Consider the following 11,699-nt stretch of genomic DNA (forward strand, 5'->3'; position numbering starts at 1 on the left):
TAGTGGGTGCAGCTGTAAGTAACCTGAAGGGAATAACTGATTATATACCTATTTGTATAGCACCTTCCATATAAGAAATGCAGCATAAAGTGCTTTTACAGTAAGGCAATTACATTAGATATTTTAGGATTATTTTCAGACATTATAGGCCTTTATTTTCATAGGACGGAATTGTGCGTTATATGCATTGTGTTTAGTGTTGTGAGGAACTCATTTGGAGAGATGACAAGGAATGGGTCTTGAAAATTGTGTAAGAAATAAAAGGTAATGGAGAAAAACTAATGTTAAGTTGGTTCACCTTTACCAATATACAAATCCTATAGAAGAACAGACGAAAAGGAGCCAAAATTATTGAATTCAGGATTTATTCTTAAGGTAAACATTTGATTCAAAAATAAATTACCGGAGATATCTTTAAAAGGCAGACAGACATCGTCTCCAACCCACTCGTCACAAATGATTTTCTTATCAGAATCTAAATATTCACACCACGTCTCTAACGTCCGTCCTCATCAAAAGGAGATTTAACTAGTGTGAGCCCTAAAGCAGCAACCTATTCTTAAACCACAGACTGTTAAGTTGATAAAAAAAGCCATTGTCAACTAATTCTCTATAAAATGTATACAAAGTTTATTTAAATATTTAATCCAACATACATGCCCGATTTGTAATATGTGAACACAGAAAGAGAGAGAGGCTGTACACGATGAGACTGGCGATTGAGGTGAGAAATGTGGATGGAATCAATAAAAAAGAGCTCCCACAGAAGAGCAGCTGTGAGAAATATAAAGGGGGGGGGGGGGGGGGGGCAGGTTTCAGTCAATTTAATACCATTCCATCAGGTCTCTATTGTGAAGTAACCACATTTTATCAAGCTGCTTTCAGGAGACCCAGCTCTGACGGAGAAATGGTCCACAGAGTGACTCAGATGTATCCAACTCTAGAGAAGGAACAGTAAAAAGCCAGTCAATACAATCATGTCTGGTCAGATAAAGAAACTGATTTTGGGAGATCTGCTTACTCAGTTTTTCTGAGAATAAAACTGATGTCATTTCTATGATTCGTTTCACCAACACTTAAGAAACAAAATATTTTCCAACATGTCAAACTATTCCTTAAAAGGTGTAATAGGAGTTTAAGCTTAAAAAAAAACCTAACTCCCCAAAAGTGAAAGAATCAAGGACCTAAACATGTGAGGGGAAACATCCAAGGCTAGTGTGCCCTTCATAAAAACGCGGCGGAAGACAAAATGGTTCAAAATGACAGACCATCCTCCCCGGCAACTACGGAGGCTTGGACTCTAAAACGCTCTTAGCTAGCTTAATGCTACAACACAGTAGCTTCTAACACCATGCAGAGGGCCAAACACCGGCAGGTCCGCTACGAGACGCCCAAGGCCAGATAAAAACACGTCGGTCCTAAAATTAAAAACATGTCAAAATCAGCTGAGAGGCTTGAGGCTTCCTACAGTTCTCTTCAGGATTACAATCACAAAACATTAAAGGGAAAGAATACGTACAGCTGTGTAGAAGCAACCTGAGGCCAGAGTTTGATTAACTATACTAAATGAATGGGAGACAGCCAAGTGAACTGATGGTGTCAAAAGAAGGAAAAATACAGTTTGGATTGATTTCCAGTTCAGATTTGTACAAGAAGATTGATCAATTCACCAGGGAGGAACTTTGGCAGCTTGTCCATGACGGCTTTTCAATTTACTCCCATTCCAGTAGAATCAATGAAATGGTATTCCTGATTTTACTGAATTAACAAAAAGACATGAACCCGACAAATCACGTCATTATTGGTTGATTATCACTTGTGCTTGTAGGAAACTTTAATAAACTGGCTGAAGAGAAAGTGAACTGAACTCCGGCCTGTATGACAAAATAATCAATGCACAGAAAAGTGTTTCAGTTTGCATCCACGGTTGACAACAGTTGCCTACGGCGGTGTCAGTTTTCCCTGAATTACAGCTCAATCCTGAAGCGAGCACAGTCTGCTACCAGCAAGTAAGTAAGTGTGTGTGTGTGTGTGTGTGTGTGTGTCTACAACATGAGACGCATCTATCACAGCATGGCACACCGGAGAAGAAGACAGTCCTTTAGGTCCTGTTTTGGCAAGAGGCGTCACCACCGGCTCGTCTGCTCGGTCCTCTCATGAAGCTGCAGTTTCTGCTCTGAGGCACTAGAGGGCGATGAAAACCAGGACGGACAGCGAGCCTACAGGTCCACAACAGCAAATATTGAGGGAGGGCCAGCAAAGTGATGATGGACGTTTGGAGGGGGATAAAAGAGGGGTCAGCTTTGGTGTTGAACTAGTTTCACTGTTCTAGGATTGAACACATTGAGCGAGTGGGCAGGAGGGGTATGAACATGACGGGGGAGTAGAGGAGGGAGAGCGTCAGTGAGTCTTTAACTTGGTGTGCTGTGAGCTCTGCTCTGTCAAGCTGGCTTTGATAGAGTTAACCACCGTCTGTCTGACGTTGTCTTCCATATAATGTTCACTTAGCGGCTTCAAAACCTGCGGGAGAGACGAGAACAAAATCAGGTTAACGTGTCTCAAAAAAACAAATACATATAAAAGGGAACAAAGAAACAAAGAAAGTAGGTTGGGGAAAACGTAACAAAAATGAAGAAACAAATACAGCATGTAGTCTCCAGAATGGCGACCACAGAAACAAAACCCAAGATTCACAACTGAACAAAACCGCTTCAACTGAAAAAGAAACCAAAGAAAAAAGAAATCAACCATCCAAGATGATTATAAACCATTTGGGCAGGCGTCCATGAGATCCTGAGACGAGCCTGGCCTGCCAGTGTTCAGAGGGTGTCCAGGGTTAAAGTGTAAGAATCCAGCACCATTGGACTGAACATTAACAATAAAAGAAGCCAGCAAAGGAAGTTTGGATAGCAGAAGGAGGTTTAACAGTCTGTAAATTCGGCCAGTAGCTAGTTCATCTTCTTGTAGTAGTTGTTGTTGAGAGGAGACAGAGCTCGGAGTCCCAGCATGGCTCCTGATGGGAATGAAGGGAGGAGAGAGACGGGCCAAGCCAGGCGGCTCCTGACAGGCTCCAAAAGTTTGGAAAACACCTGAGAGGACAGCAGGGAGGAATGGGAGAGTTAAAACAAGAAACAAGACTGGCAGCAAGACAGACACTGGAGCACGAGCGATAAAAGATGAGAAAGATTGGTCCAGACATTTGGGGAAGAGATTAAGCGGAACTAGAAAAAGGTAACAAAAAGATAAGAAGAGCGATTAAAGCCTGAGAAAACTTGGTATATGTTGAACCAAACAGATGAAAAGAATACAGGGAGACTGGTAGCAGAAGGTGGAGAAAGTAAAAGGAAAGGCAGATCAGAGAAATGGGAACCGACACCGCTCACCTTTCTGACCGTCTTCTGTAAAGCAGGGAGGGAGGAAGAGACACAAAAGGAGAGGAAGGAGGGAGACGTCAGATAGATAAGGAACACAGAAACACCCTCTGACTTCATATTTGTGCTCCTGAGTGGCGAGTCTGCAGGCCAACAACTGAAAGAATGAAAGCGACTAAAAGTAGGGGCTGATTAAGTTTCCGGGAAGGGGGGGGGGGGGGGGGGGGGGTGAAAAGCGATGAAGAGTGTGTGAGATGGATGACAGCATGTGAAGGCAGTCATAAACATGCAGTGAATCGAAGGAAATAAAGACTGATGGATCTGGTTTCTCTGACTTTTAAAATCACCTAGAAATAAAAAGCAACACCACTCCAACTAATAAGGAAAACTGAATTTGACGAGGTTATATGACATTTCAAATTTCCAGAGCTTTTCTGGTGAAAAACCTGAAGTGTTCTAGCTTAAAGGTCCCATGACATGGTGCTCTTTGGATGCTTTTATATAGACCTTAATGGTCCCCTAAATCTTTATCTGAAGTCTCTTTCCTGAAAATCAGCCTTGGTGCAGAATAACAGCCACTAGAGCCAGTCCCACAATGGGCTTTCCTTATTATGTGCCATTTCTGAGTCTGTAGCTTTAGAGGAGGAGAGAGGGGGGGCGAGGTGTTGCCTTGGGTGTGGCCTTGACCAACTGCCACTTTGCTCATTTGAAAGCCAGGATGTCTCTCTCTCATGGGTGGGCCAAATTCTCTGGGTGGGCAAAGCCAAGAAAGGGGAGGTAACCTTGCCCCCTATGAGGTCATCAGGAGCAAGATTCCAGATCGGCCCATCTGAGCTTTTGTTTTTTCAAAGGCTGGATACCCAGCGATCGGTTTACTCCTATTGCCATTTCTAGCCACTGGGGGACCATAGGCAGGCTGGGGGAACTCATATCAACGTTAAAAAACCTCATAAAAAGGGAACTTTTCATTCCATGGGACCTTTAAGGTAGCTGATATCACTCAAGCTTAATACCAAAATCTCGTACTTAGTACTCCCTCATCAACGACCCACCTGTTCCCAGAGTGTCTCGGCCACCAGATCTATCATCGTTCCCAACTCCCGAAACTCTCCAGAATACTTGACATAGGCCCAGGCGCAGAGCGAAAGCAGGGCCACGCCCATGACCAGGTTAGATAGCGCTGCTAAGGTGCTCAGCCCGATGAAGCCCGTCACGCCAGACACCACGTATGTGGCAAACATGACTGCGAAAAGCGTGGCAGGTGTGCGTGCTGTGTAGAAGATGTTTTTGCCGTCGTTGTGCTTGGAGAAGTTGGTGTAGGTCTCGTCCAGCTCGGACTCCAGCTGGCTCTGGTAGCGCTGGCAGAACTCCTCGCCGCCCATTTTCTTCACGGAGCGGAAGTAATGCACTGAGTGCTCGCGAAACTCCTCGTGGAAGCGCTCCAGGTCAGCCGGGGCAATGTATGGCTTGTCCCCACCGCAGACCTGAAAATAACAGGAAGAAAGTTTGACTGACAGAAGGGATCAAGGCTCAAGGGAACTCCACTTACATATTCATTGGGCGCCGTTTTGCAGGATTTTTATTAGATATTATGAAATTTACAATTCTGTTGAGTGTGCTGCTAGCTTCCTGTGACCAATATCAAATTCTGACCATGGCTACACCCTGCTCTCCCTCAATGACACCTGCTCGTCTTTGGCAACCTTTGGGCTATTGAAATGATTGTACTTCACGGTGATTGTGACAGACAAGCATGTCCTTACCAGCTCCATGTTCTTGCCGTACATGTCTTTGGCTCCTGCCACAGCAGTCAGGTTGTTGGCTTCTGCTGTCGCCTGAGAAACAGGAGAAAACAATGAGATTCAAAATAAACCTGAAACGTTTGACTCATTCTTAAGATCAGACTAACTAACCTGCAGCATGGACTTTGGGTGAGGCAGTTCCTCCCCTTGGTAGATCTTTATGTAAGCCTGCAGGAATGTACAATAATACAGATTATCACACCAGTTTTTCCTGTATAGTGTTGAAATTCTGGCAGCTCACTAAGGAATTTAACAGCCTGGTAAGAACGTTTTTTACAACTCACTTTCGGAAACGTATTGCACACAGGTGCTGTTAAAAAAAAACTAACAACCATTCATACATCTACACGTCTACTGTGGCTAAAGCCCCAAAACATTTTGTATCGTTTTTTTCCCCTAAAGCTTTTGCAGACTAGGCAGCAGAGTATCAATTGAGGCTTTGTTTATCGATCTATGACAAATAAGTGTGAAAATACTCCTGTAGGACCTTGAAGTACTCCAGGAGATCTCTGCAGGTGACTTTGTTCCCTCCAATCTCCTTCTCCACCAGTCGGTCTGGGGCCAGGAGGAGAGGCACCAGTTCTGCCAGCGCCCTCTTAAAATCATCATCAATGTCTGAAACACACAAGCACAAACCTTGATGATCCTCTGAAACATGACATTTCATTCCAGCATGTTTTAGCTACAGCTCTTCCATTATTCACGTATGTTCCTGTTTTCTCACCTTTCAGCCTGCCGTCAAAGTAGGGGTTGGTGGCCACCTTGAGGCCCGGATGTGGCAGCAGGAAGCAGCCGATGTTGGAGAAGCAGGAGTGGATGTGCCTCCGGACATTCTGCAGCTCTTCGTGTTGGTTCTGTTTCACCTGAGTCAGCAGACAACTATTTACTCTCAAAGTGAGAGTCTGTACTTTTCCTTCTTCCTAAAGTGTGTGGAATGTGCGCACACGCAAAAAATTTGTGCACACCTGAACAGACAATGACATAGAAGTACTATATGTCGGCGATGTTTGAAAAAAAAAGGTGCAGTGTGTTTGACAGGGGCAGTGAGTGTGTGACCTGCTGCATAAATATCTTCCAAAATGTGTAGAAATATCAGGGTCCAAAAATATTTTCTGCCGCGACAAAAACCAAAATGTGCATTTTCAACTTTATTTAAATAAGATTTTCACCTGTAGTCTTTTGTTGAGGAAGTTGTTGCCTCCTTCCAGCCCGTAGTCGTGTTCATAAGGATAACTCCAGTCACGAATCAGAAACATCAGGGACTGAAACACACCGCCAACATCACAGAGACAAATTACAGATATAGAATTTGTTCCCATAAATCATAAAGTGATCTATATTAATACAATCATACTTTTTGACTCCTATTGTCCATACCTTTCTTGTTTTCAGTGACAAGGTTAATTATAATAAATAATATTAACATTATATAAATACATGACTTGCTGCGCAGCCACATATTACACACTGTAGGCAGATTTTCTGGACAAGGTGCATGTTTAATGGTACATGGCATTCATTCATTAGGACTACATGCATGTACACAGTCAACAGAAGCAGTCAGTACCTGGAAAGGTTTCAGGTAGATCTCTTCCATTGCCAGCCGGCCATATTCTGTGAAGAGCTGCATGAGAGAAAAAATTATAATTATGACCAGAAAACCAGAGTTAATGTAACTTTGGTGCCATTTTCTCCTGTAGGGAGAGGAAGACATGACACCTACCTGCAAATGCTGCAGGTCATCCTCCTGTATGTTCTGGGACAGATTGTAGACCTGAAATCCAAGAAACAACATTTTGTGAGAAAGGAAAGCAGCAGACTACCAGACAAGACATCATTTAAAGTCCCACCTGTACAGAGCTGGTCATTGTGCTGAGGGCAAACACCGTGGCACAGTCCTTTATGGTGGACTGGCTGTCAAATGCTCCTTGAGTGTCAACGAGGAGCACTGCAACCTGTTGGGACGAGATGAAACAGTCGAATTATACTACCAACCTATGCAATTTTTTCACCAAACTCATACAATTACTTATCGTATCGTTTGCTTGATAAGTGTGTACCTTACTGCCATCAGGCTTGTCGACCACAAAGACTTCGCTCCAGATCTGAATTCCCGTGGTCTCCCTCTCGCAGCCTCCTCTCCAGGTAAACCCTTTCAGGGGCTCATCATCCCCTCCCATCCACGGCTTGCCCTGTTGCAGAGGTAAAGAGGGAAGAGACAGTAAGATGAGAGGAAACAGAAGCAATGAAGATTGATTAATACAGGAATAATAGGGGAAAATCCAAATGGATTTAAGAGGAAAGACTTAACGTGTGAGGGGAAGAGAAGACAGAGATTGTGGGGAGGAGATAGAGAGATAATGGTACAAGAGAAAGAGGGAGGAGAGGAAAAGGTCAATGGACTGAAGTTCACCAGCATTTGGCTCAGATTATATCTTTATTGTTTTACCACTGAAACCCATTGTCCAAATGATAATGAAATTAGATTTGTACATTCACACATCTAATAGACAAAATGCATTGATTTTAGTGACCGGTTAGACTATAATCCAACACCACCGTCAGGCCACATTTGGGATGAACCTTATATAACTAACATGCAATCTACCAGTGCAATGTTGATTATTGTTGAACTTGAGTACAGATCACTCTGGGACACTATGAATGAAATGTGACTCCCACGGTGACAAGACTAGTGGTACTGCAGCACAATTTGAGACTCAAAACCATAGCAAAAGATTTAATGTTTATTTTGTCAGAGTACAAAAAGGTCAAATTTTAGCAACACATTGTGCCCTTGTTTTTATTTCCGGCGGTTAAGTGAGGAGATCCACTGACCACAAATAGGAAATGTATAAACAAGCCTCACAAGCAAATACCTAATTTGCAAGGCAAAGTATGCATGGACACTGATTCTTGGTTTCTACGACATGACATCTGTCCTGAATCCCTCACCAGGATCTTTTGACCGAGGAAGATGATAATTGTCATTTGAGAACACACAATACCTGCAGTCCAATAATACCAAAACCAATAACAGATAAAACACACAACAGTGACAACTGCTATTTGTAACATGAAGTTCTGCATCTAACTGAATATAAAGAACCACAGTCGGAACAAATAGCATCAGTGTTTGGGGAAAAATGTGAACATGTGCAGATCCGGTCAGACTTACATGAATAGCCACGTTCATGCTGCCCAGCAGCTGTGAGAAAACATTGCTCCGTCTTTACGGTTGTGTGTATTAACAACGTGTGTGTGTGTGTGTGTGTTTGTGTGTGTGTGTTCGTGTGTGCGCGCAAGTGAGTGTAAGGTGATCCCGGCGGCTTCTGAAGGACTAGTTGTGTGTCAGAGCGAGTCACACAGTTGTTGGATGGACATGCTCGAAAATGTGCGTCTGGGTATGTAATGTACCACTTAGTGTTATTCATATTTAGAGACATTATTTCAAAAGGTCAGTAACCACACAGAGAAATTAGACTGTACGGATTAAAAACAGATTTAATATTGTATAAGTGTTCTCAAACTCTTATTATAGTAAAAGCTCACCTTCCCAGAAGGCCAGGACCAGTTAAACCACCCTGCTTTGTTCACGCGCCTTGCTGCGTGTCGTAATCACCTGGTTATTTAGGTATCTCAGTACGAGACAAAACAGGAAGCACTTACTTTTGGTCGTCACATTTGGGTACACACGTCAGTACTGGTTGTAATCTCATCTGAAGAAAGAGCCCACCTGTTTACACAATCTCTGACTGAATGTTACACAATATTAAAGCCCCAGAGGAAGGATGAGCCGTTTGATGTTTACCTGGCTCATGTAAACAAAACAAGTGTGAACCAAATGTTTACTGAGCTCACATCCCTCTGTACCAGTTGATAACTTATGCCATTATAGGACATTTCTACGTAAATGAGACCATCATATGCCTACTTGCTGGTTCAAAGTTAGGACTAACAAGTTAGTTAGCAGTTGAGAAATAGAGATTTTAGGTCTTCAGGAGCCCTAGTCCAGATTATAAAATTTCTAATCAAGATGCAGCATCATGACATCTTGTAGTACATAACAAAGTATTTATCCCACCTGACTATGCATGTAGCGCAGCATGAAGTCCAGCAGGAAGGACTTGCCCTTGCGGAAGGCCCCGGCCACAGACACAACCACCACATTTAGGTCCTTGATGTGATCCTGCAGCAGGATCCTCTCCAGCGCTGCAGCGTCCAGCTCAAAGCTGTGCTCGTCCTCATTGGCCAGGACAACCTGGATGGGCCTGGCCTTCTCTTCCTCTACCACATCCTGAAGACATGAGTTTGCAATCAATCAGAGGCATTCCCAGGCATCGAGACAGCATTTAAGTGATCACACTGATGATGAGGCAGGTCTAATGGAGGAGATAGGGAACTGAAATTTACGAAGCTGAGATCAGCAAACAAAGCGTCTGGAGGAAATAAGGTGACCACATTCAGCAGCCTGACGTACAGCAAATGCAGCTAGAATTCAAAGATTTTAAAATGTAAACACCTTGTCATACTCTTCGATATTCTCTTCCTTAACATTTATAGAATGACAAAATATTCTCCTAGATAAGTCTTAGTTTGATAAGGTATGCGTGCTGACAGGAATGGACAGGAATATAGTATATACTGTAAAAAATACATTAACACTTTACCTCTTCTTCCAGAGTCTCTTCAACTGATGAGGGGGCAAGTCTAACATTTTTGCCCGAGTTTAAGGCCGTAGTGCTGGGGAGCAATTCATCCTCCAGGTCTTCGGACATGACTAAAGGAGGCCTCTGCTTATGCCGGAAAATGGAGACATCTTCTACACCACTCAAGCCTTTAGATAACCACACAAAGTAGAGAGAGAGATTAAATTACACTGGTAAGATAACATCATGCTTCATGTTAATGTACTGACAATGGGTGTAAAGTGACAAGAAGACATTTTAAATTTTGAATTAAAAAAAGTAATAGATGATTGTCATGAGTTTGTTTATGTGAGAAAGTGAAATGCCCGGTGAAATTGTAGCTCTCTCCAACATTTTGTGCTGGGCTAAATACCGTTATCCACTCGGGTCTACCCATCTAGGTCAAACTCAAAAATAGCCTTGTGTTGAAAATCCTAAAGGGCTAGGAAAAAGGACACAAGAAAAGTAAGTTATGAGGATATTTTTTCTTCTTTTTTTACATCCTTCTTTGTCATTTTGAAGTTTCTGTGAAAATAAAGCCTGTTTTCTCTAAAACTGCAAGACTCCTTTGTCACAGTACCATAACTGCAGCATAAGCAACTGTGCTGAGCCAAACTGCAATGCATGCAGACTAGTACATGTCTTCATTGGTAGCATTATTTTTAGGGCTAATTTGATTAATCATTGATTCATCGATTTATTGTTGGGGGGGAACTGGTGAAATTGTCCCAATTTCTCAAAGTCCAAGGATTAAGATCACACTCCCTGAAGTAAACTGGAAGTGGCTCTTTCCTTGGCTAAAACACTGACACTGAACAGGTAGGACAAGTATCAAGCCTTACTCATCCAAATATTATAAAGGCCCATAGCCTCTCTCACCACATATACAAATCAAGTTTCGGTAAACCTGCATGACCCATTACTTCCAGTTTGATTGCTCAACCTTGATGAGCAAAGAAAGCCAAAATTACCCATCTGAAAAAAAGATGGGACAAAGACACACCCTGGATACTCCAGCTAAACAGTAATAAAACTAATGCAGTATAGATTAAACATTAATGCATGTCATTTATGTCAAGGACGACCAGAATGTGCTTTTATAAGGATGACACATCAAGACCGTCTACAGTCAACAGCAACGGTCAACACCACATTTTTAGGGCTGCAACTAACAATTACTTTCATAGTGGGTCAATCTGTTGAATATTTTCTTGATTAATTGATTTGTTGTTTGGTCTATAAAATGTCAGAAAATGGTGAAAAATGTGGATCAGTGTTTCCCAAAAGCCCAAGGTGGCATTGTTTTGTTCACAACTCCATGATATTCTGTTTACTGTCTCATAGGAGAAAAGAAACTAGAAAATATTCACATTTAAGAAGATGGAATTAAAGATTTTTTACTTTTGTCTTAAAAAATGACTCAAACAACCAATTGATTACCAAAACAGTTGGCAAAGAATAGGGCTGGAAACCAAATTGAACACTTTTTAGGCACTGACAGAATGGCTTCTATAGCAGAGAGGCAGGTTGTCCAAAGGCAGCAGCAATGCTGTGCAAGTGTTTGAGAAGCTGCTGTAAGCATGGAGCAGTTACATCAATCTGCTCGGCACACAAAGTAGCCCTGCAGATTTTATCCGTCTGTGGCGGTGCAGCTTCCCATCTAGTCCGGAGCAGCACTTTGCAGGATGAAGTGGCACAGAGGGGAACCACACAAAGACACTATTCTGCTGGGACTGCAATGAGTCTGTGTTGCAGCAGAATGTGTGTGAGAGACAAACACAATAAGCATGCAAGGAATCATAACAGGCACTGAGCAGATGTTAGTGGGCCTATTTGTT

The 11,699-nt window shown here is 42.6% G+C and overlaps 1 protein-coding gene across 2 annotated transcripts in view; it reads right to left on the reverse strand.

Moving 5' to 3' along the window:
* Window positions 1-350: 350 nt before the first annotated feature.
* Window positions 351-11,699, reverse strand: part of atl2 (atlastin GTPase 2) — a 14,072-nt gene continuing 2,723 nt past the window's right edge. The window contains exons 2-16 of one of the 2 annotated variants that reach the window (XM_034897880.1): window positions 9,844-10,010; window positions 9,258-9,470; window positions 7,234-7,365; window positions 7,024-7,128; window positions 6,897-6,947; window positions 6,741-6,797; window positions 6,343-6,435; window positions 5,898-6,036; window positions 5,661-5,788; window positions 5,285-5,341; window positions 5,135-5,206; window positions 4,424-4,855; window positions 3,384-3,398; window positions 2,769-3,089; window positions 351-2,520 (exon numbers count right to left, since the gene is read on the reverse strand). In XM_034897880.1, the coding sequence (XP_034753771.1) occupies window positions 2,949-3,089; window positions 3,384-3,398; window positions 4,424-4,855; window positions 5,135-5,206; window positions 5,285-5,341; window positions 5,661-5,788; window positions 5,898-6,036; window positions 6,343-6,435; window positions 6,741-6,797; window positions 6,897-6,947; window positions 7,024-7,128; window positions 7,234-7,365; window positions 9,258-9,470; window positions 9,844-10,010 (1,802 nt within the window). In that variant the 3' untranslated portion in view covers window positions 351-2,520; window positions 2,769-2,948. The remainder of the gene's footprint in view (window positions 2,521-2,768; window positions 3,090-3,383; window positions 3,399-4,423; window positions 4,856-5,134; window positions 5,207-5,284; window positions 5,342-5,660; window positions 5,789-5,897; window positions 6,037-6,342; window positions 6,436-6,740; window positions 6,798-6,896; window positions 6,948-7,023; window positions 7,129-7,233; window positions 7,366-9,257; window positions 9,471-9,843; window positions 10,011-11,699) is intronic. The other variant, XM_034897881.1, reaches the window with a different exon arrangement.

The sequence above is a fragment of the Etheostoma cragini genome, chromosome 17 (genome assembly GCF_013103735.1).
Source record: "Etheostoma cragini isolate CJK2018 chromosome 17, CSU_Ecrag_1.0, whole genome shotgun sequence".
Lineage (NCBI taxonomy): Eukaryota > Metazoa > Chordata > Actinopteri > Perciformes > Percidae > Etheostoma > Etheostoma cragini.